Source organism: Muntiacus reevesi, chromosome 13 (genome assembly GCF_963930625.1).
Source record: "Muntiacus reevesi chromosome 13, mMunRee1.1, whole genome shotgun sequence".
Lineage (NCBI taxonomy): Eukaryota > Metazoa > Chordata > Mammalia > Artiodactyla > Cervidae > Muntiacus > Muntiacus reevesi.
The window spans coordinates 17,571,870-17,597,812 of record NC_089261.1 but is presented as its reverse complement, the minus strand read 5'-3'; the positions used below and the strand labels follow the sequence as shown (position 1 = coordinate 17,597,812).

Here is a 25,943-nt window from a genome sequence, read left to right as displayed (position 1 = left end):
TGTGTGTGGATGTATGGACATCTAGTATTTCACTGTTAATTTGAGTTATCCAGCTACTGGAGAGATTGAGCATCTTTTTTTTGTTTGTTTACTTTTTAAAAAACTTCTTCAGTCTTCCTTCAAATTTTTTCTTTTTTTTTTGAACATCTTTTTCATGTTTATTCTGACTTCTTCATCAATATCCCACCATCTTACATCCTTTTCAAAGCAAAAATCTTTCATTGTTGATGACTTAGGTCTGACTTATCTTTATCTCAACTTATCTGAACCAACAAAGAAAGGCCTTTCTGATCTTCAGGAAACAGGTAATGTTTCCCATTTTTCATCATGGAATCACAAAAATTCTCTGAAGACACATCTGTGCAAAACAATTGCCAGGAAGGAAGCTTTACATCAGTCAATAATACAAAGAATAAGAGAGATTTGCTCTTATGCTTTTGTAAGAGCAGCTTCGTGCTTCTTATCCCTAATGATGCTTCTTCTTACTTCCCTTCTAATGCAAAGGGGGGATATGCTGAGGTCAGGAAGAACTCTTTTCAGTCTCCTTATAATGTAGAAGCTTTACCAGTAAAGAATGGGTTCATATCTGCTAACTCTGAACCTGCTAATGGGAGACAGTCATGGGATCCTTAACCTTAGAAGTCAAGTTCTTCCTTAATGGAACTTTGGAACATGATGTCTCTTATTGCTAAGAATGACAAGCAAGCATTTTTAATACGTGGTGGGAGTGTGCTTGCTTGTTTAGGTACCTACAAGACCACCCAGGTATGTAAAGTCAGTGGAAGTGCAATGTATGTGTATTTAACTTACAGAAATAAACTTTCATATTTTTCAAAGAGAAAAAAAGCAACTGTTGAAATGGAGATATTGGCCACCAGGCTGCTCGATGCTTATGAGTATCAATGGGTATAGGACTCCTGTTGAGTTCAGAATGTGGTTCCAGTGTTTGAATATACGACATGAGCCCTCAACTGCCAACCACCTCAGCTGGTGTTCGCCCCAAGGAACACCATCCGTCCCCACACTGGAGGGAACACTGCCTATACTGGGCTGATCAGGAGATGCTGTGTGATTCTCAAATAGGGCACCCTCCTATATATATATCCAAGATTAATTTTGATGATTCAAAGCTCACCTTATGCCCTGATGTTATAACTTCACCCGAGTAAGCAGCAGCTCCACTGGTTGTCATTTATTGTATTTGTGGCAGACAACACTGGTCTCCCTCACACCCAGGTTTGGTCAACTGATTTTGTGCTAAAGGAGTTCCACTGAATTCAACCAAGCATCAGACACGTGACCATGAGCATGATCATAAGGAGAGAAGAAAGAGGAGACTTGGAAGATGTGTAAACTTTCTAGGAGGTAGGGCAGGGGAAGTAGCAATCACTGAAGCTTCTTCCAGCTGGCCTAGAAATGTGAAAAAGTCCTTCTTTGCAGCCTACATCTACCTATTAATACATAAGACTGTTCTCCATTAGGGACTTCCCTGGTGGTCCAGTGGTTAAGCTTCCATACTCCCAATGCAGGGGGCCTGGGTTTGATTCCTGGTCAGGGAACTAGATCCCACATGCTGCAACTAAGAATTTGCATGCCACAACTAAAGGGCCCTGTTGCTGCAAAGAAGAAAAGATCCTGCATGTCAGAAATAAGATATGGCACAGTCAAAAAAAAAAAAAAAAAGAATGTTCTCCATTAGATGCAAAGCTTTAGTGCAGAGTTTTTACAATATGACAATACTTAGAACTAGGTTTTGGGGGTTAGCAATGCTGTGATAATGCATGTTCCAGGGCCATTCGGAATTTTGATTGCAGGTCTGGGAATCTGCATTTTCACAAGCATCCCTGCTGGATGTGTCACAGGTGAGACCTCTGCTTTGTGAAACATGACAAGAATAACCTAATCTTGCTTGAATCCTCAGATGCCAACAGAAAGTAAAAGTCTGTAGACTTGTTGTTTTTGGCTGAGGATGCGAAAAATCAGGATCAATAAACAGATGGCTGCAGTATTTAAATGTTTCACCTCTGTGATTCATTTCTCTACTTTCCCTAGCAACCTGTGAACAGGGAACTTGATAACTCCAAGAGACTCCAAGTTTCTGATTCCATATGAACAGAGCACTTCTCTCCTGCCAGCTCAGCATTCTATCTCAAACTATTGAATAAATTTGAGTTCAGTAATTCCCAGTTCTAACAGATTTGATGTCATCAAACTCTTTGCTTTCATTGCTCCAACCACCACATGACTTACAGAGATATTCTGTAAAATTAGGATAGGTGATACAAAAAGAGATCATATTTGTGGTTACTGGAGGAAGGTTCTGAGGGGAGGGATAACTGGATGGTGGGGGTCAAAATGTACAAACTTTATTTATAAGATAAGTACTAGGGATGTAATATATAATGCGATAAATATAATGAATGCTGCTATGTGTTATATACGAAAGTGATCTAAAAGAGCAAATTCTGAGGATTCTCATCACAAGGAAAACAGTTTGTTTCTTTCTGTATCTACATGAGCTGATAGGTGTTCACTAAGCTTACTGTGATAATCATTTCATGGTGTATGTAAGTCAACTCATTGTGCTGTACACCTTAAACTTATACAGTGCTGTATGTCAATTAAATCTCGATAAACCTGGAAGGAAAAAAAATTAGGATGAATGAGTTTCATATGAGCTTGGGTGAAGACTATCATGACCTGAATCTGTTCCAAGAAAGTGAACTACCAGAGATTTCAGTCATTTGAGAGAGAAGAGATTGGTTATAGTTTTCTTAATAAGAGTAAGGAATATATATATACACACACACACATACATACATACACACATATACATATATACACACACATAAAGGCATGTGTGCTCAGTCTTGTCCAACTCTTTGTGACCCCGTGGACTGTAGCCCACCAGGATCCTCTGTCTATGGGATTATCCCAACAGGAACACTGGAGTGGGTTGTTATTTCCTCTTCCAGGGGATCGCCCCAACCTAGGGATTGAACCTGCGTCTCCTACATTGGCAGGCAGATTCTTTACCACTGAGCTACATGGGAAGTCCTTTTTTTAAAGGCAGGACTTAACAAGTTTTAAAAGATAGTCAGACTTTTTTTTCTTTTAAATGAAATACAGAAAACTGACATACTCAGAGCTTCTGGTCTTGTCTCTAGGCTAGGCCTTCTCTAAAGTCAGGTTTTCTCAGCCCTGCCACGGAGGTCCTTGCTTTGATTGTTACAAAAGAGTCTCTCTGCGGGTACACCTTCTGGGTGGTAAAATGATTCCCGTCCTTGGCCTTGAGTCTGATAGAACATGTTAGGATGACGACTTTGCTGATGTAAATGAAAACTGACCAGTCTGTTAATGGCTGGTGCTATTAATGTGTTCTTCCTTTTCGATTTGGGAGGAAGGAAGTCTGGCAGAGTGTTCTAATCACCTGCAGCAGAGTCTTTGGGAGGGAGTGGGGAGCTTGAAAATGCAGATTCTTGGTCCTCGCTTCTGACTCAGTAAGTTGGAATCCTCTGAGGTAGGGTTCAGATGTCTAACTCTTTTAAAACTCCCCAGGTAAGTATTCTGCAGCCCAAAGTTTAGGAACCTCTACTTTAGTAATTCCACAATGTGATTGAATTTCTCCAGTAAGCCAGGCTGGGAAATTTTATTTCAAAGGATTAACTGAGAAATCAGGTCTTGTTCTTGGTCTTAATGGAAAACAGAACTGATTTCATTCACTGAGGTCTAGTTTCTTACTGTCTCTTATACATATGCACACACACACACATGATAAAGCTTTTAAATTTTAGTTTCTCCATGGAATTCTAACTCTGGAAAACATTTTTGCTTTTTTTGATACCACAGAAGTGCCACAACTAAGAGTTCGTATGCAAGATCCCGTGTGCCACAACTAGAAGATGCTGCCTGCCACAACTTAAAAAAAAAAATCCTGCACACCACAACTAAATATCCCACATGTAGCAATGAAGACTGAAGATCTGGTGTGCCATGACTAAGACCTGGTACAGTCAAATAAATACGTAAGACAAAAGTAAATATTAAAAAAAAAATGCCAGGGTGGTTTGGGCAGTAGAGCTAGGATTTGAGTCCTAGCAAAATGAGTGCTGAGGGCCAGGCTCTAACCACTGTGAAACACTTCCCAGCAGGGAGAAGCAATGGAGAGGCGCCCTCCTCCCCTATCCTTCATGACTACTACTAACGAAACCTCAATCGCAAGTATACAAATGTCAGTGCTTCACCTGCATACGGGAACATTAAGAATGTCCTCCACACGAGGACCTCCTCAATGGAGGAAGACTTCTGGGTCCCCAGTGAAACTTCTTGCCTGGAGTCTAGCACACAAACTGAACTTTGAAAGCCAAATTGTCCACCAGGAACTCTATAAAGTAGATAATGTCCAGGTTGCCGGTGTGATTTTTCTATGTTTTTGTTTTGTTTGGAGCCCTCATCATGCATTTAAACTGTGTGAATTGGTTGTCAACATCTAAAAATCAGGAGACTTTAAATAAAGACCCAGCTTTCCAATGTCTTTTGGAAAACGGGCCCATGAGGTCTGTGTTCTAAGTGGTGACAACCAGCAAGAGCAGAGTGGTGGCTGCTCCCTTTAAACTGTGCTCCTCACCACAGTCCACACTGTTCCCAACCAACCTGCTTCATGCGTGTATAATATGTTCCCTGCCTCACTCCTGCAGCCCTTTGATTTTCTTACCCTTGGCCCTAACTCATCATGTTCTTCTGGTGGGTTGGAACCTCAAGGTGCCAGCACTATAGAAATAATTCTAGAGTTAACCAAGGTAAGAGCCATCTACTGGCCTTTGTTAGTGCGTGTACCAGAAAGGATGTGCTGGCTTAGAGGTTGTGAGGTGGTGTGGTTAACAACAGCTTCCAGGGACTTCTCTGGCAATCCAGTGGCTGAGACTCTGTGCTCCCAATGAAGGGGGCCTGGGTTCAATCCCTGGTCAGGAAACTAGATTTCTTATGCCACATCTAAAAGAAGATCTTGCATGCTGCAACAAAGATCAAAGATCCTGCAAGCCTCAGCTAAGGCCTGCAGGGACAGCAAAAAAAACAACAAACATTTTCCAGAGCCAGGACAGCAAAAAATAACAATAAATATTTTCCAGAGCCGGGTTACCCTGGGCTTACCCTCCGTCTTTTCTAATTAATTGTGAGGTATCAGACAAGTCATCTCATTTCTCTGAGCCTCCATTTCTTCATCTGCAAAAAATAGGGATAATATCACCTTCCTGGGGTTGTTGTGAGGACTCAGTGAGATTTAATTCATGTGAGAGCGTGGAGACCTGGCATATGGTGAGTTCTAAGTCAGCGTCAGTTGCTATTATTACTATAACCACTTAGTTCAAACACTGATCTGGGCAGTATGTATTTTCACAAGTCCCCAGGAGTTACACCAGGACTTGGTCTTATTTCCCTGAAACACTGTCCTTCAGGTTTGGCTCATCTATTCAAAGCCCTGAACTCAGTTCAATAGCATCTTAAACTCTTTGAGGTCCTTCCTCCAGTCACGTTGATAATCATGGTAATAATTAACAAATGGTGTGTATTTCTTTATGCACTCAGAAGGAACAGATGCCAACCTACACACATTCTGGGCATCATCTCAATAACCTTCACAACAGTTTTATTAAATGGGTACAACGATAAACCCCAGTTTACAGAGGAAGAAACTGAAGTTGAGGGAGGCAAGCAGTTGGCTGAAGGTCTCACAGTAAATAAGTGGCAAAGGGGGGTACTTGTGTCCAGGAAGTCTGGTCCCAAACCTCTACATGTTACCCTACACCCCTTGGCCCCATGCTCACACATGCAAGCACATTATGCTTTCGTTAAAGAGTAAAGTCAGGTGTGTTCTCATCTATCTTTCAACTGTCTTCTTCATAGGCCAACATCATCAATTTGCCATCTTGTAGGCAAGACACTTTGAGGTTCTTTTGACATCTTAGTGTTCTTTTCTCCTCTTTTTTGGTCAAAGCCATCAATTTTTTCCTTTATGACACTTCCTATTGTGATATCTCCTCCTCCATCCAACGGCCCCTGATTGCTCATGGATCTGGCTTGCCTGATAGGAAGTCGACCCACTGGGACATCCACTACCCTCTTGGTTACCAAGGTGAGTTTGGCTGATCTCCCATACCCACCCAATGGGCCCCTTCCTGAAACCAAGTCAAAAAGATCAGTCAAAAAGACTGATCTTCCCAGCTTGAGAGAAATGGTGTTGGAGGAACAGTGCTGCTATGAGAGAAGAGTGGAAGGATTTCTGAATTCTTATCTGTTTGGCCAGGAGTTACACAGTGAGACAGAGATGAATCTGGGCTTGTCATTCCCAGATCCTGGTTGTCTATCACACCACCTTGCCCTTTGGCAAAACTCTGACGGAAAATATCATTGGTTCTAGCGGGTGGAGCCCACCTCTGCTGGCTGGAGAAATCAGAATAAATTTGTTCAGAGTCAGAGAGAAACATCACCCTTTGTGAGATGAGAGCTGAAAATACCAGACACAGGTAGAGACCCTTCTGCTCTTAAACTAAGAACAGTTAGGCTAGTTGGATGCAGTGTCATGCAGGAAATCATTCAGCAGATTAGACGCTAAGGCAGAGCAAGTGATAACCGTAAAGCTCCACTTCTTGTCATATATCTCCCACTCTCTTACAGTTAGGTGGAACTGTGTGACTGGTGTTAGTTGATCAATTATGAGCGTAAGTGACACGTATCGCTCCAGGGCTGAGGCAGTGAAAACCCATGTGGTCTTCTCTGGCTTTTCCTCTTCCCTGTCTTAGCCTGAGAAGCCCTCATGTTCTAGATCAGAGGCTGGAAAACAAAGGGCCATGGGCCAGCTCCCTGTTTTTATAAACAAAGCTTTATCACACACAGCCACATTAATGCATTTACAGATTGGATATGGCTGCTTCTATGCTAAAATGGCAGAGTTAAGAAGTTGCAACTGAGATGCTAATAGTGGCCTAAAATATTTATCATCTGGCCCTTTACAGGAGAAGTTTGTTGACTCCTGTTTCAGACAGGGCAGCTACAAGTTGGTGTAGTCTGGACCCTGAGGGACTGTGTGGAGGAGAGACTTTTCACAAACCCACGTGGCCTATGGAATAGCAGTGAGGAAAAATGAAAACTCTTTTGTTTGAGACTGTTTGTTACTGGAGCACAATCTAACCTATCCTAGCAGATTCCAGTGGGCTTTCCAAGAAAAGGTACCTTAGAGGACTTCCCTGGAGGTCCAGTGACTAAGACTCTGCACTCCCAATACAGGGAGCCTGAGTTTGATCCCTGGTCGGGGAACCAGATCCCACACACTGCAACTAAAGATCCCGCATGCCACAACTAAGAGCTTGCATGCTGCAACTAAGGATCCCACATTCTGCAACAAAGATGGACTCCATGTGCCGCAACTAAGACCTGGCACGGCCAAACAAATAAAATATTAAAAAAACCAAAAAAGCTTACCTACTTCCATGTGAAGTGAACTGTACAAGAAATAGCAATGACGAGAAGGCCAATAATGATGGAGGCAACGGCCACCCACTTGGCATTCCTTCCAAGTCGCTTGGATCCTTCGATGTCTCCATCCTCATAGCTGTTCTGAGCCTGGGGGACACAAGGGAAGAGCTGGAGATGACAACGCATAAGGAAAGACATGGCTTCCCAGGCTGATCTGAGCCAGTGGCATGGTTACCACCTCCTCCAGGAAGTCTTCCCTGAACTCCCAGTCTGAGTTAACTTCCTCTTCTGTAGTTCCTGATAACTTTCATCTTAATATTTACCACAGCATACTGAAAAGAATGATCTGGCCTCTCCCGTGAGAGTGTAAGTGCTATGTGAGTTTGCAAGTTCAGCACAGCATACCGCTGCCCAATGCAGTATCTGCCATGTAAATGGTATGAAATGAATATTTGCATGCTGAAAGGATGAAAATTCACATCTGTCTCATCCACTGGAACAGGGGTCTCAGCAAGCTACGGCCCATAGGCCAAATCCAGCCTGCCATTTTTGTAAACAAAGTTTGCAGGGAACATAGTCACAATCATTTGTTTACTACTGTCTGTAGCTGCTTTTACAACAGAGCTGAGTAGCTGGGACAGACAGCATATTACTTACAAGTCCTAAAATATTTATCATTTGGTCTATGACAGAAAAAGATTGTCTGCTTCTTATGCTAGAAGGTCAGGGACCCTGGCTGACCTGTTCACCCTTTCGTCGAAGCCAAAATGTCATTCATCTGGCACTTATTCATACAGCTTCCCCAGCTGTTAGAATACTGGAAAACTTCTGTACTGATTGGTGAGTAGCAGCTACCACTTCCCAATTTCCCAGCCATCCTGCTCTCTCCTCTGAGTTTCCCCAGACCTCCGCATGATCCAGGGTATCACTAGCTTCAACATGGTATCCTTGTGCAAAGGCATAGAATCTTCTGTGCCCTTTGGAGAGATGTTTGGTCCATTTTAGGAACTCAAGGAATCTGTATTGGCTGAATGGGTGATGAATACATCTGTTTTCCTACAGAATATGAGTTCACTGATGGCATCCTGGAGCCCCAGGCAAAGGCAAGATGCTCAGAGAGTCCTTGTTGCTGAGCTGAAGGTCAGATGCTATCCTTCTCTCTTATAAGCCCTCTTTATCATAACTCCCACTGTTGAGCTCTCCCCCAAAAGCTGTGCTGCAGCCCAAAGAACAATGGAAATCTGCATTTGTAAGTTCCGGACAGAATGATTAGATCCATGCCATGAATTGCAGGTTTCTGTGGGAACATCTATTCTTGACTCTGAAAGCACAGCACTTTAGTAATAATCACCCTTCTTCATGAACTATGAAGGGGAATGAGGCATATACAGACAATTACAAGTCAGAGAAACTCCCAGTAAACCACAGAGCCTTCTGCTTCCGGAACCTTCCATTAATTCTTGGACCTGGGCCACCTTAGTCAGCAACAGGCTGGGAGACTTGCCTCCCCAGCTAGTCTTGCTTTCGGGCCTCTTGTGTGAATGGAAGAGTGAGAGCTTGAAATGATGCCAGGGACTGCCGGCAGGGAGAACTCCAGAACCTTGTATCCTGAATTCTGGAGTTCTTAACCCTGCGTGCCCATCAGAAACACGTGGATAGTATTAAAAACAAATGCCAAAGGCTTGGCCCTATTCTGGAGAGATTCCAATTTAACTAGTGTAGAAGCCAGACACCAGTTTTTAAAAATAGAAATTGTGGTAAAATGTGCCTGACATAAAATTTGCCACTGCTGAGTGTACAATTCATTGGCACTAAGTACATTCACGTTGTGCAAATATCACCATCATTAGTCATTTCAAACTGAAACTATTTTCATTAAACACTCACTCCTCACTCTTCCCACCACCCCTCCCCATCCCCAGCCCCTGGCAATCACCATTCTGTGTCCTGTCTCTATGGAATTTGACTGCTCTAGGGATTTTATATGAGTTGACTCACACAATGGTTGTCTTCTATGATTGGCTTATCTCAATAAGCATAATGTCCTCAAGGTTCATCTGTGTTGTAGCATGTGTCAGAGTTTCTTTCCTTTTTGAGGCTGAATAATATTTCATTTTATGGATAGACCACATTTTGTTTACCCACTCATTCATTGATGGATACTTGGGTTGCTGCCACAGTATTTTTTAAAAAGCCTTCTCAAAGTCACAAACCTTTGGTCTAGACAACTATCCTTAATATCGTGCAAGGTCAAGATGTTCACCATCTTAAGATTTAACCCAAGAAAATGTGTCATGGAGCATAGGCTCTAAAACACAGAGAGATATGAGTTCAGATTTCCTGTCTTATCAACTGTGAGAATTAGAGCAAGCTATCAAGCTTTCTAAGCCTCAGGGTCCTCATCTGTAAATTGGAGACAATAGTAATAACAGCTCCTTCATATTGGAGGGGCCAATGAGTTAATGCATGCAAAGTGGTTAGCATTGATCCAGAACATAATTTATGCTCGATAAATTAACTTTTACTATGAATTGCCACTGTCTGTTTTATTCTTCTAAAGCTAAGGTCCTTGGGGGTGAAACAGAATCATCTGGGCTACTTATGAGAATTATAGGTGATCAGTCTCTATTCCTTGCTAGAATAGAATCAGGGGACCTAAGTTTGGGAAACTTTGTTTTAGAGGCTTCACAATTAAAGTCACTGCATAGAATCCTAGAACCCCAAATTGTGAGTTCATAATCAGTTTAAGATTGTATAGATTCAGACCCTCTTAAATTGATCATTATTCTATCATGCTACCTTCAAAAACCCAGTTCTGAGAGTAGTCATGGTGATATACTTGCACTACCGTAACCAGGAAAAAAGAAACGAAAAAACGAAAAAAATGAGACACTCCTTGCCAATCTCTCCCCAAACATTGTCAACCCCTGGCTATTTGGATGAAAACCCAGTCTCGTGTTCTCAGTAGCAGTGACAATGAAAGTGGGAAGAAGAGCCAGTGTGTGCCATGTTGAAGGGTACATCTACATCTGGGCATTGCCCATGAGCTCAGGGGAGATGGGGGCTCCCCAGGTCACTTATCTGCTGCAGATCAGCAGAGCCACACTGGTGACCTGGCTAAGGGGCACGTGTTCAACCTTCATCACCTGTTAGCAGTCTGGCCTCTTGTATGTAACCCTTTTCTTTGCAATTCACCATCCCTCTGGGACTCATAAAGGAGACGTTGAGTCATCCCAGGAATGAGTCCATGTTAGCTTGAAAAAACAGGTGAAAAGCCTCTTTCAATATTAGTTGTAGACTCTTTTCTTCCCAAGAATCCCCTTATGAATCCCTTTCTTCCTCTGGTTCTTGGAGAAGGGGCTTCCCATGGGTAAATCTGCTGGGTAAATGTAAGGATATGGGGGAAGGGATGAAGGTGGGGTACTTTAGAACTCTCACATTTCACTTTAAAGGACTTCACTGGTGAGGGGCTCTGGCTTCAGGGTCATCATACAACAATAGAGCAGGAAGGGATTAATCTCCCCCTCCTCAGTTCATTGGCTGGAGTTCTTTTCTCTCCCAGCTGGAATTGCGTATTAATATAGGTCTGTTGGCAGATGCTACAGATTGAAGCGGGGGGAATGGGTTTTAGAGAAAACGTATGGTTTATAAATCTTTTTCTGAAGGGCTTAAAAAGCAAACTATTCCATCTGCTATGGAAGAACTATAAAGAAACAAGGGATGACTTTGATACTTAAATTTACATGATCGTCTCAGTTCTTTCACCAATTCTGAATGCAGTGCATGAACATGTAAAGTATCCGAATGCTACAGAAACACAGCAAGATAGGAAGTCTTCTCTCAATTCCATTTCCCAAAGATAACAGGGTAGTACATTTGCTTCTAGATGTCTTCCCCCATGAATAATATGAAAGGAGAACTGACACTTTCTCCTGGTTTCATTTGACTAAGCACATCACACACCACAGTTCATGAGTAACAGCAATTTGTATACTGAGACAAACCAAGAACAACAGGTTAGTCTGTTAGCCAGCATCCTTCCAATACTGAAACCTTGAGTATTTCCTGTAAGGCTTTGCAGACACTTTCATCTTTGCCTTTTGCGACATGGATACCTAAACGCAGGTCTCTTCCTTTGTGGATATGTAATCTTTTGAGAAAGATACTGTTTTGCCTTTAAAAAAAAATAACAAATAGATGAATGGAAAACCTGGTAATCTTGGAAATTTTGTATTCATTTCCTTTAACTACTGTGCTTTGTATTTGGCTGGCTGGTCATTTTGAGGCTGGACTTCTTTGTATTTCTTTTCAAGTAAAATTTTTTTCTTTTCTAATTGTTTTGGCCTCTGAGTTTTTCTTTGACAAAAATCATAATGATAACAGATAACATACACTGAGTATTTATTATGGGATAGACACCTGTCAAGGATTATTTCATCAGTCCTCATAACAACCCTGTGAGGCAGATGTTTTGTTTCCATTTTACTGATGGGAAAACTGAGTCAGAGAAGTTAAAATAATTTGCCTGAAGTTACATAGCTAGTTTGGTTCTCTCTCTCAGAGTTTTCTGCTTTTTCTTTTTTTCTTTTCCTTTTAGTTAAAAATGTGAATAGTATCATACTATTCATGTTCTGTAACTTGCTTTTTACCACTTGTTACAGGGTGGGGGTGGCTTTCCACTCTAGTGCTTCTGGGTCTGTTTCACTGCAGTTTTCTTTCTCCAGTCATGACTTAAAGTACATTGATAAACTTCCTAATGTTGCACAGTCCTTGATTCTCGGGGAAAAATTTTAGTTTGTCATGATTCACTTTTGGTGGGTAACTTTCTGTTTTCAAACAACTTCAAACTTACATAAAAGTTGCAAGCATAGTTGTCTCACTCTTTTTAATGGCTTTGTACTAGTCACTTAAATGGTCACACCTCACCAACAGACATTTCAGCTATTTAAAGTTTGTGGCAATTACATAATACGCTGCAGCGAACACCCTCATTCACATATTTTTGTACACATTGAGTGTCTTCTCAGGATGGAGTCCTAGGAATGGGATTACAGAGTCAAAGGGTATATTTATATTTGGAGATAGAGTAAAACTGCACTGCAGAAAAGCTGTACAAAATTTACATTCCCACTAACAATATTTCTATGTCCTTTCCTCTACAACCTTGCCAACACTGTATGCTATTAATCTATTTTTGCTGTTTTAACAGGTGATAAACTCACAAAAACGCTTCTTTATTATGATGAGTCATGTTCAGATTTCCACTCAAACATCACCTTCTGAGAGAGGCCTTCTCAGATCAGTTTATTTAAAACTTTCCCAAGTGACTAATACAGTGCCTGGAGATCAATAAATACTTGTTGAATTAACAAACATACAGTGCTGGCAAGGTTGTGGAGGAAAGGACACAGAAATACGGTTAATGGGAATGTAAAGCAGAAGATATTAAGAAGAGGTGGCAAGAATATACAGAAGAACTGTACAAACAAGATCTTCATGACCCAGATAATCACGATGGTGTGATCACTCACCTAGAGCGAGACATCCTGGAATGTGAAGTCAAGTGGGCCTTAGAAAGCATCACCACGAACAAAGCTAGTGGAGGTGGGGGGGAGGAGCTAAGATAGTGGAGGAATAGGATGGGGAGACCACTTTCTCCCCTACAAATTCATCAAAAGAACATCTGAATGCTGAGCAAACTCCACAAAACAACTTTTGATCGCTAGCAGAGGACATCAGGCGCCCAGAAAAGCAGCCCATGGCCTTCGAAAAGAGGCAGGACAAAATATAAAAGATAAAAAGAGAGACAAAAGAGCTAGGGACGGAGACCCGTCCCGGGGAAGGGAGTAGTAATAGAGGAAGTTTCCAAACACCAGGAAAGCTAGTGGAGGTGATGGAATTCCAGTTGAGATATTTCAAATCCTGAAAGATGATGCTGTGAAAGTGATGCACTCAATATGCCAGCAAATTTGGAAAACTCAGCAGTGGCCACAGGACTGGAAAAGGTCAGTTTTCATTCCAATCCCAAAGAAAGGCAATGCCAAAGAATGCTCAAACTACTGCACAATTGCACTCATCTCACATGCTAGTAAAGTAATGCTCAAAATTCTCCAAGCCAGGCTTCAGCAATACATGAACTGTGAACTTCCAGATGTTCAAGCTGGTTTTAGAAAAGGGAGAGGAACCAGAGATCAAATTGCCAACATCCACTGGATCATTGAAAAAGCAAGAGAGTTCCAGAAAAACATCTATTTCTGCTTTATTGACTATGCCAAAGCCTTTGTGTGGATCACAATAAACTGTGGAAAATTCTTCAAGAGATGGGAATACCAGACCACCTGACCTGCCTCTTGAGAAACCTGTATGCAGGTCAGGAAGCAACAGTTAGAACTGGACATGGAACAACACGCTGGTTCCAAATCAGCAAAGGAGTACATCAAGGCTGTATATTGTCACCCTGCTTATTTAACTTATATGCAGAGTACATCATGAGAAACGGTGGGCTGGATGAAGTACAAGCTGGAATCAAAATTGCCATGAGAAATATCAATAACCTCAGATATGCAGATGACACCACCCTTATGGCAGAAAGTGAAGAAGAACTAAAGAGCCTCTGGATGAAAGTGAAAGAGAAGAGTGAAAAAGTTGGCCTAAAGCTCCACATTCAGAAAACTAAGATCATGGCATTCAGTCCCATTACTTCATGGCAAATAGATGGAGAAACAGTGGCTGACTTTATTTTTCTGGGCTCCAAAATCACTGCGGATGGTGACTGCAGCCATGAAATTAAAAGACACTCACTCCTTGGAAGGAAAGGTATGACCAACCTAGACAGCATATTAAAAAGCAGAGACATTATTTTGTCAACAAAGGTCCATCTTGTCAAGGCTATGGTTTTTCCAGTGGTCATGTATGGATGTGAGAGTTGGACTATAAAGACAGCAGAGTGCCGAAGAATTGATGCTTTTGAACTGTGGTGTTGGAGAAGACTCTTGAGAGTCCCTTGGACTGCAAGGAGATCCAACAGGTCCATCCTAAAGTCCATCAGTCCTGGGAGTTCATTGGAAGGAGCGATGTTGAAGCTGAAGCTCCAATACTTTGGCCAACTGATGTGAAGAACTGACTCATTGGAAAAGACCCTGATGCTGGGAAAGACTGAGGGCAGGAGGAAAAGGGGACGACAGAGGATGAAATGGTTGGATGGCATCACCAATCAATGGACATGGGTTTGGGTGGATTCAGGGAGTTGGTGATGGACAGGGAGGCCTGGCATGCTGTGGTTCATGGGGTCGCAAAGAGTCAGACACTACTGAGCAACTGAACTTAATACTGAACTGAATTTATTTAATTTTGACTGTGCTGGGTCTTCGTTGTTGCATGGGCTTTTCTCTAGTTGTGGTGAGCAGGGCTACTCTTCGTTGCAGTGCATGGGCTTCTCATTGTGATGACTTCTCTTTTTGTGGAGCATGGGCTCTAGAACACACAGGTTTCAGTAGCTGCAGTGTGTGGGCTCAGGAGTTGCAGCTCCTGAGATCTAGAGCACAGGCTCAATAGTTGTGGCACACAAGCTCAGTTGCTCTGTGGCATGTGACATCTCCCTAGATCAGGGATCAAACCTGTGTCTCCTGCATTGGCAGGTGGATTCTTTACCACTGAGCCACCAGGGAAGCCCCAAGTGTATTTCTTCTTAATGAGTTTTATACTTATAACAATTTTTTGTCTAGTTGTCTATTAATTTGTCTGATAATTATATATTTGCAGAAACTTTTTACATATTATAAGTCAGCACCATGCAATAGAAATATAGTGGGGACCACACACCTAATTCAAAATTTTCTGGACATCCTTGGTGGTCCACTGGTAAAGAATCCACCTGTCAATGCTGGGGATGAGGGTTCGATCCCTGGTATGGGAAGATTCCACATGCTGCAAGGCAACTAAGCCCATGTACTGGAGCCTGTGAGCTTCAACTACAGGGTCCATGGGCTGCAAATGCTGAAGCCTGAGTGCCCTACAGCCCATGCTCTGCAATGAGAAGCCCAGGCACTGCAACTAGAGTAGCCCCCACTCTCCACGACTGGAGGAAGCCTGCATGCAGCAACAAAGACCCAGTGCAGTGAAAATAAAAATCTTTTCTAGTAGCCACATTAAAGAGGTAAAATTAACTTTAATATATTTATTTAACCCAACATGCCCAAACTTTTATCATTAAAACCTGTGGTGCTATTTCAAATACTCAACAGTCACATGTGACAACAGTCACTCTAAGAATAGCACAGAAAATAATATAATCTATTACATATGTTGCAAAATTCTCTCCCAGTTTTTCCTGGCCCATTGTCTTTTTCCCCTAAATTATATATTTTATTTTGATATAGTTTAGGGTTCATAAAAAGTTACAAATATAGTACCAGGAGTTCCCTTGTACCTTTCACCAAGCTTTGGCTAATGATGACATCTTAAGTAACCACAGTACTTGGTCAAAACCAGGAAATTGACATTGGTTGATATTATTAACTCAGTCATAGACCTTATTCAGATTTTACCAGTTTTCACATGCACTCTTTTTTGTTGTTGTTGTTTTGTTTTTTGGGTATGTGTATAGCTCTATGAAATTTTGTCGCCTGCAGTTTGGAGTGACTATTGCCACAAAGAAATTCTTTCATGAAGGGTATAGAGAAAAGGGAACCCTCCTACACTTTGGTGGAAATATAAGTTGGTGGAGCCACTATGGAAAGCAATATGGAGGTTCCTCAGAAAACTAAAAATGGAACTGCCATACCATCCAGCAATCCCAATCCTGGGCATATATCTGGACAAAACTGTAATTCCAAAAAGATAGATGCACCCCTATGTTCATAGCAGCACTAGTCACAATAGACAAGACATGGAAACAACCTAAATGTCCCTCAACAGAGGAACGGATAAAGATGCCGTATGTTTATATCCAATGGAACACTCCTCAGCCATAAAAAATAAAATAATGCCATTCACAATAACAAGAGTACAACCAGGATTATCATACTAAGTGAAGTAAGTCACAAAAAGTAAAATCACTTATACGTGGAATCTAAAATATGACACAAATGAACCTCTCTATGAAACAAAAACAGACTCACGAACAAAGAGAACAGGTTGCCGGGGGGTGGCCGTTGGGGGAGGGATGAGGTGGGAGTTTGGGGTTAGCAGATGTAAGCTTTTATATATAAAATGGATAAACAGCAAGGTCCTACTGTATAGCAAAGAGAACTGTATTCAATATCCTATGATAAGCCATATGGAAAAGAATATTTTAAAAGAATGTACATATATATATATATATATATGTAACTGAATCACTGTGTTGAAGAGTAGAAATTAACATAATGTTTAAAATCAACTATATTTTAATTTAAAAAAGAAGAAGTTCTCTCATGTTACCCTTTGTAAGTCACACCCTTTCTCATGTCCAAGTCTGTTGTCTTTTAATTTAGATTTGTGGCATTTGGATATTGCCCAGAGTTCACTTCCAGGCTGTGACACTTCCTCATAATTTCATAAACCAAGTACCTTTATTTTAAGGTGCTAAATAGCAATTTGTAGTCTCCGTTCACCATGCAAAGTAGGTTAAAAAGAAAGACCTTTAGATTCTTTTCAGCTCTTATCATTCCACTGTGAGTCAAGTGAATATGTGTCCACATGTAGAAAAAATGGTTGTCCTCAAATATTTTATAAGGCCTCAAGAGTCCCCAGCAGTGGTTCTTCCCTTTTCTGTGAGGCTGGGCTTATGCTGGCAAAATGTAACAGTCATTACAAAACCTAAAAAGAGCTTTCAGGTCTTGGTCAGCTGCCTTGAAGCAGCAAAGGTCACGTTTGGGAACAGAATAGTGGCCAAGTTCCTTTCTCCTGTAGTAAATACTAGTGACGTCATGCTCACTGCATACGGTAATTTCAAGCTTGTTTATACGTCCCTTCCCTGGATGGACACATGATATGCAAATACCCCGGCAGGAAAGTTGTTTGGGAGCCAGAAATGAGGATGATTGTCTCTATGCCCAACCACAAGAAGGCCGCAGCAGGGACCAGCAAGACTATGCTGTAAGGCCGTGCAGCCAAGCCTCCTGGCCATCTGTCAGAAGGTACAGGTAATAACTGGAAGCCACATTTCCAAGAAGCAGACACCCAGAAAAATTCCGTAAATTTTAATAACTGGCATTGAACACCAATGGGTCCCATGTTCTGGGACTCTGTGACACTATGTCAATGACAAAGTTGATCTCCTGTTCTGAGCCAGGAAAATATGAAGAGTACTTTGTCCATTCCCTCTGGTCTTTAGAGCAGAGCTCTTGCTGCATCCCACATGATACTGGATGAGACAGCATCACCTATGGGGTGGCTGTCAGGTGAAGATCTCAGATGAAACTCTCTAAATGGATATGTTTAACATTCTTTATACTGGTGGCCGTATCTTAGAATCACCTATGTCCCCAAAATGCCCATGAAAATTCCTGTGCCCAAGCCCCACCCCAGATCAACTGAATCAGGATCTCTGGGGATGAGACTTCAACATCAGTATTTTTTGAAAAGCTTCTCAGGTCATTGTGAGAAGAGCTGAGAACCACTGTCCTGGATGGATGGCCATTCATTCATTCATCCAGTCATTCACTCATTCAAAAACTATTTATTAAGCATCAATTATGCACCAGGCACATTTCCTGCCCTCATGGAGCTGACATTTTGGTAAAAACTGAAAATGAAATACTTAAACATGGAATTTTCTTGGGCTCCAAAATCACTGTGGATTGGTGACTGCAGCCATAAAGTTAAAAGACATTTGCTCCTTGGAAGAAAAGCTATGATAAACCTACACAGCGTATTAAAAAGCAGAGAAATCATCCTGCCAACAAAGGTCTGTATAGTCAAAGCTACGGTTTTTCTAGGAGTCATGTATGGATGTGAGAGTTGGACCATAAAGAAGGCTGAGCATCAAAGAATTGATGCTTCAGAAATGTGGTGCTGCAGAAGACTCTTGAGAGTCCCTTGGACAGCCAGGAGATCAAACCAGTCAATCTTAAAGGAAATCAATCTTGAATATTTATTGGAAGGACTGATGCTGAAGCTCCAATACATTGGCTACCTGATGTGAAGAGCTGACACATTGGAAAAGACCCTGATTCTGGGAAGATTGAGGGCAGGAGGAGAAGCAGGATGAGAGGATGAGAAACTCAATGGACATGAGTTTGAGCAAGCTCTGGGAGATAATGAAGCACAGGGAAACCTGGTATGCTGCAATCCAGGGGTCACAGAGAGTCAGGCACGACTAAGTGACTGAACAACAACAAAACATGCAAGTAAACAAGAATACAGAATATTACTAAGGTAAGAAAAATGGGATGGTGGGAGGAAGCTCTCCCCCAAGTTGGGGCAGGTGTCAAGACCTGAAGACCCGAGAAGGAGCCAGATCTGCAAAAAAGGAGATGCCCAGCAGAGAAAACAGCAAATGTGAGAGGGAAATTATTTTTCTGCTGAAGGTACTAAAGAAAATCCAATGTGACTGAAATGTAGGCATGACAAGTGGGCGAGGGGAGAGAGGAAGGGGAATATAAGATAAGGCTGGAGGTGAAGCCAGGGATTATGTTATAATAATGAACATAATAATAATAATAATATATAGTTATTATTTATATATTTATATTTTATCATTTACATATTTATAAAATAATATATAGTTATAACTTTAACTATAGTTATATGAATTATCATGCTAAAATAAATTAGTTAACATAAAGTAGTTAATTTTATTAAACTAAATAGCTAAAATAAAAATAGTTAATATTTATGGAGTGCCTATTCTATGCTAGGCCCTGACCTAACGTGCAGAAGTCACACTTCCTCAGTGGCTCCCCTGGCTTCATTTTCGAGAGCTTTCTTAGCAATATCAACTCCATTTTGATCTTCCTTTTCTGGAGCCCTGAAGGAAACAGACCAGGGCTGAGACAGAGCCTAGGTCAGGGGACTGACTTAGGATGGAGTGACCTGAGAAGGCTGCCCTGAGGAAGTTGACATGTAAGCTGAGACAGGAAGAATGAGAAGTCACTGGCCACATGAGATGGACAGAGGAGAGGGCTCCAAGCAGAGGAAATGACCTAGACGAGGATGCAGGCCAGGAAAGGCGGCGGGGGGTAGGGTGGGGGAGGTGAACAGGGAGGAGGGCTCCTGGAGAACCTTGTCCGGGGCCAGAACTTGAAGGCCACGGAAGGCCACAAAGTCTATCCTTTGGAAGGCAAGGGGCGTCAATGTTGGGGGGCCACTCAGGGGCTTCTGGTCCCATCCCCCACACATGATTTATGCCCTCTGATCACAGACCACTATCAGACATCAGGAGCTTTCCAGAAGACCAACTTCCCACTAAGGCATCAGTGACAGCTAAGGCTCCACTTGGTTACCAGTCCCAGGTAACAGAAATGTACCTTCTGTGCCGTACCAAGGAAGAAGGGGACTTAACAGCAGAACTTTGGATTTTTACTGTTCTTTTTTTCTTAATGCTGGGCAAAATCAAGAAGGAGAAAAGTTGGGTAAGGGAATGGGAACCCTACCAAAGTGTATTTAATAGCTCATTTGTTTTCACCTCCCTGCTGCTCCAGAAACTCTGGATATTTATCAGGCCCTTACCCTAAAATAATTCATGTCAGTCCATCCCTTCTGGAAAAGGTATTTCCTTTTCTGTGTCAATCGTAACTCCTGCCAGACCACTTTAACAACCTTGTGGCTTTTGCCTTTACAAGCCCCTGAGTCTTTCTCTTCCCTGGAACATTCTTCCAGTTTTGTCTGAATCTGTGTCACCTGAATTGCAGTTCCTAACATCATAATGAATTCTTTTCTTATTAGTACACAGCTCTTGGTGTGGCTCAGGGTTACTCACTCTGTTGCTTATGGCCGTGTTGAGTATTTGTAACTGTGAGTTCCACCAGGGCAGACACCATGTCTCTCTTTACTCACCATTCCATTTCCAGGTGCCTAAAGGAGGACACTTAGTACTCCTTTAATTCCCTTTGATGGGGTCAAAAAAAACAAACAAATCCACCAGCAAAGCAAAACAGACACCAAAACAAAACAATCGACCAGCATAATTTTCTGACCAAGGCAACCTGTTATTTTGGTGCTGGCAGAACAAAGGGTAAGCTAACCTTCCGTGTCAGAGGAAGGGTGGGCTTCTGCCCTAGAATGGCAGACACAGGTTTGCTGTCTGAATGACCAGAAGAAGGAATTTTCAGCTTGAGGTCAACATTTGTGAAGGAATTTTAGTCTTTTAGCCTTTACTTCATAAGTCAGAGTCACTGAAAATTTTTCACCTAAATGGAGCCCACCCTCCCAGTATTTATATGTGTGTATGTGAACTGTGCTCCGCCCAATTTTATTACAGATGTTATACAACAGACAGACAGATCTTTAATATGGCAGTAAGTAAGTAAATAAGTAAAAGATGCTTACTCCTTGGAAGGAAAGTTATGACCAACCTAGACAGCATACGAGACATTACTTTGCCAACAAAGGTCTGTCTAGTCAAGGCTATGATTTTTCCAGGGGTCATGTATGGATGTGAGAGTTGGACTATAGAGAAAGCCAAGTGCCAAAGAATTGATACTTTTGAACTGTGGTGTTGGAGGAGACTCTTGAGAGTCCCTTGGACTGCCAGGAGATGCAACAGGTCCATCTTAAAGGAGATCAGTCCTGGGTGTTCACTGGAAGGATTGATATTGAAGCTGAAACTCCAATACTTTGGCCACCTGATGCAAAGAACTGACTCACTGGAAAAGACCCTGATGCTGGGAAAGATTGAGTGCAGGAGGAGAAGGGGACGACAGAGGATGAGATGGTTGGATGGTATCACTGACTCAATGGACATGAGTTTGGGTAAACTCTGGGAGTTGGTGATGGACAGGGAGGCCTGGTGTGCTGCAGTTCATGGGGTCGCAGGGAGTCAGACACGAATGAATGACTGAACTGAACTGAACTAAGTATGTGTTAGTCACTCAGTTGTGTTCAACTCTGCGATCCCATGAACCATAGCCCGCCAGGCTCCTCTCTCCATGAAATTCTCCAGGCAAGAATACTGGAGTGGGATGCCATGAACACAAAGGAGAATAAAGCTTTGGAGGGATGAATCTGAATCTGTTTTCCTCCTCTGTAAAATGGGGATGACAGTACCTACAACACAGTTTGCTGGTGGGGCTTTATTGAGATGAGTATAAAAGGGCCCAGTATCATCTCATGCAACTCTGAGAACAATGTAGACAGGTCTGCATTAACATTCCTGTTGGAGAGGTGGGGAAACCCAGGCCCAGAGAAATTAGTTGAAGGAATAGAGCCGACATTAGAATCCAGAGTTGAGTGCAGAGCCTGGACCCACTCAGTGCCTACCTTTGAAATCTACTGAGAGCCTAGGGTTCAAATGGCAAACCAAAGGAAAGAGAGGCTACAAGCAAAAAAAGGGTAGGGTTTCCCTAAAAACTTTGGAAGACACAGTTAATTCCCTGCAACAAGTTTCACAAAGCAAGTGAAAGAAGCAAGGCCCAGACTATCCACCAAAGAAAAGATTTGCAAGTTAGAAATCTGATAAGGGACTCATATGCAGAATACACCAGGAACTCTTACAACTCAGCAAGAAAAAGACAATTAAAAATGGGCAAAGAATGTGAATAAAAAGCTCTCCAAATAAGATATACAAATAGCCAATAAGCACAAGAAAAGATGCTCAGTCTCATTAGTCTTTCAGTCAGTTCAGTCGCTCAGTCGTGTCCGACTCTTTGTGACCCCATGAATCGCAGCACACCAGGCTTCCCTGTCCATCACCAACTCCTGGAGTTTACTCAAACTCATGCCCATTGAGTCGGTGATGCCATCTAGCCACCTCATCCTCTGTCGCCCTCTTGTCCTCCTGCCCCCAATCCCTCCCAGCATCAGGGTCTTTTCCAATGAGTCAACTCTTCGCATGAGGTGACCAAAGTATTGGAGTTTCAGCTTCAGCATCAGTCCTTCCAATGAACACCCAGGACTGATCTCCTTTAGGATGGACTGGTTGGATCTCCTTGCTGTCCAAGGGACTCTCAAGGGTCTTCTCCAACACCACAGTTCAAAAGTATCAATTTTTCGGCGCTCAGCTTTCTTCACAGTCCAGCTCTCACATCCATACATGACCACTGGAAAAACCATAGCCTTGACCAGATGGACCTTTGTTGGCAAAGTAATGTCTCTGCTTTTTAATATGCTGTCTAGGTTGGTCATAACTTTCCTTCCAAGGAGTGAGCGTCTTTTAATTTCATGGCTGCAGTCACCATCCGCAGTGATTTTGGAGCCCCCCAAAATAAAGTCTGATACTGTTTCCACTGTCTCCCCATCTATTTCCCATGAGGTGATGGGACCAGATGCCATGATCTTAGTTTTCCGAATGTTAAGCTTTAAGTCAACTTTTTCACTCTCCTCTTTCACTTTCATCAAGAGGCATTAGTCTTTAGGGAAATGCAAATCACAACAAGATACCTGCTAGTATGGCCAGAACGGTGAAGACAGGCAGTGGCAAGCATTATTGAGAAACTGGAACCTTCAGACACTGCTGGTGGGAAAGTAAAGTGGTGCAGTGGCTTTAGAAACAGGCCGGCAGATTCTTAAAAAGTTAAACAGAATTACTATACAACCCAGCAATTCCACTCTTAGGTGTATGCCCAAGAAAATAGGAAGCCTATGTTCACATAGAAGGTGTATGTGAATATTCATAGCAGCATTATTCACAACAGCCTCCAAAACGGAATCAACCCAAATGTCCAACAACAAAGTGAATAAAGCCCAAAATGTGGTATATTCAGTATTAAAAAGAAGGAAGTGCTGACATAAGCTACAGTGTGGATGAACCTTGAAAACACTCCACTGAGTCAAAGAAGCTGCTGGGGCCCAGGGCAGGCCAGCCTAAAACATGTTTTAATGGCATAATGGTTAATTTTGAATTAAAGTTACTAAAGAAATGGTCAACGTAAGAGGGACACTTTGACCCCCCTTATTCCCTGTAAGCAGGAAATAAAACTCACATGGAAGGTGCAGGCTCTCCAGCTGGAGGTAGAAAGACGCCCTTATTGACAGATACAGGGAATTCAGGCTGAGAAGCTTGTATAAACAAACTTTGCTACTTTGAAAATTTACCACCCAAGCCAAAATCCTGTTCAGATTCTTCACTAACTGAGCACCCCAAACCACTGTTTCTTTGTCCTGCTACATTCTCACAAATTTATGGTTTGTCTGATATAAAAGCTGCCTTGCTTTGGCCACTTCTTTGGTCCTCTTCTAAAGACCTCTGTGCAGACAGATTAAAATTTGTCTCTTTTTATTTTGTCTTGTGTCAATTTTATTATTAGGCCAGCCACAAGAACTCAAGAGGGATAGAGGGGGAAAATTTCCACTCCCTGACAAAACCAAACACGAAAGATCACATATTGTATGATTCCATTTATGTGAAATAACCACAATAACTGATCAGTTCAGTTGCTCAGTCGTGTCTGACTCTCTGTGACCCCACGAACTGCAGCACACCAGGCCTCCCTCTCAATCACCAATTCCTGGAGTTTACCTAAACTCATGTCCACCGAGTCGGTGATGCCAACCAACCATCTCATCCTCTCATCCCCTTCTCTTCCCGCCTTCAATCTCTCCCAGCATCAGGGTCTTGTCAAATGAGTCAGTTCTTCACATCAGGTGGCCAAAGTATTGGAGTTTCAGCTTCAGCATCAGTCCTTCCAATGAACACAGAACTGATCTCCTTCAGGATGGACTGGTTGGATCTCCTTGCAGTCCAAGGGCTTCTCAAGAGTCTTCTCCAACACCACAGTTCAAAAGCACTAATTCTTCAGTGCTCAGTTTTCTTTATATTCCAACTGTCACATCCATACATGACTACTGGAAAAACCACAGCCTTGACTAGACGAACCTTTGTTGGCAAAGTAATGTCTCTGCCTTTTAGTATGCTGTCTAGGTTGGTCATAACTTTCCTGCCAAGGAGTAAGCATCTTTTAATTTCATTGTCGCAGTCACCATCTGCAGCAATTTTGGAGCCCCCCAAAATAAAGTCAGCCACTGTTTCCCCATCTATTTGCCATGAAGTGATAGGGCCGGATGTCATGATCATAGTTTTCTGAATGTTGAGCTTTAGGCAAACTTTTTCACTTTCATCAAGAGGCTCTTTAGTTATTCACTTTCTGCCATAAGGGTGGTATCATCTGCATATCTGAGGTTATTGATATTTCTCACAGCAATCTTGATTCCAGCTTGTGCTTCCTCCAGCCCAGTGTTTCTCATGATGTACTCTGCATATAAGTTAAATAAGCAGGGTGACAATATACAGCCTTGACGTACTCCTTTTCCTATTTGGAACCAGTCTGTTGTTCTGTGTCTGGTTCTAACTGTTGCTTCCTGACCTGCATAGAGATTTCTCAAGAGAAACTGATAGCCCCAGAAAATAGATTAGCTGTTGCCAACAATAACTGATAGACTCAGAAAACAGGTTAGTGGTTGCCAGGATCTGAGAGGAAAAGGGGTGGTGAGTGACTGCTAATAGGTGTGGGGTTTTTTTTAGGGGTGGTGAGAATTTATTAGAATTAAATAGTGGTGATGATTGTATAACCTTGTGAATATACTAAAAATCACTAAGTTGTACACTGTATTGTTTTTAAAGAAACAAAACCTAGTGACAGAGCTTTTGTGCATTGAGGGCTCTAGTGGATTGACGATGGGGCTTAGAGAAACTGGTGGGATCTGGCAAGAGATGGTGGTGGGGTTGAGAATCAGCATGGGGGTGTGCCTGGTAGTTATCCTAGAGTCCACTGGAAGCAGAAGCCAGGCTTGCACATGTTAACAGATTAGACTTTTGTGAGAGCATGTGAAAAACATCTAAAAATACAGACAGGAATTCTGCGGAGAGTTGATTTAGCAAGGAGGTATAAAAAGCCAGAGAAACCTGGGCTATTGTACATTAACGTAAGCCCCTTTTAAACGCATAGGTCATTTATGCCCAGGAAAACTGGGATCCAGACAAAAATAGATCTTAGTTCAGGGACAAAATTAGCTTTGAGTAATTGCTCTAGTTTGCAATGAGGGCTCAAGGAAGAGTAAACCAGGAACTGGTGCTAAGTCTGGGAGCGGGGTGGCCTGAGAGCAAAGCAAAGCAATGGTCTGTTAAGAGCTTGCATCTGACATTCCACTGGCTAACAGAGCCTGACCTTTCTATTTTGTGGCCTATTCTGGGGTTCCTTCCCAGGGGAGTTAAATCCATTTTAAGTGGATGACATAGATGTCATAGCATACATCCCTGGAACACACAAAGCTTATTGCACCCCAGGGCCTTTACACTTTCTGGCTCTGTCCAGGTCTTTCTATGGCTGGCTAGTTTTCATCCTTTTAGCCTTTGCCCATCACCCTTTCTAAAGCAGATTCTCTTCACCACCTGC

At 42.2% G+C, this 25,943-nt stretch overlaps 1 protein-coding gene across 2 annotated transcripts in view; it reads right to left on the bottom strand.

The window, feature by feature from the left end:
* Positions 1-25,943, bottom strand: part of TMEM233 (transmembrane protein 233) — a 43,552-nt gene that overhangs the window by 1,749 nt on the left and 15,860 nt on the right. Inside the window, exon 2 of one of the 2 annotated variants that reach the window (XM_065904388.1) lies at positions 7,480-7,620. In XM_065904388.1, the coding sequence (XP_065760460.1) occupies positions 7,480-7,620 (141 nt within the window). The remainder of the gene's footprint in view (positions 1-7,479; positions 7,621-25,943) is intronic. The other variant, XM_065904387.1, reaches the window with a different exon arrangement.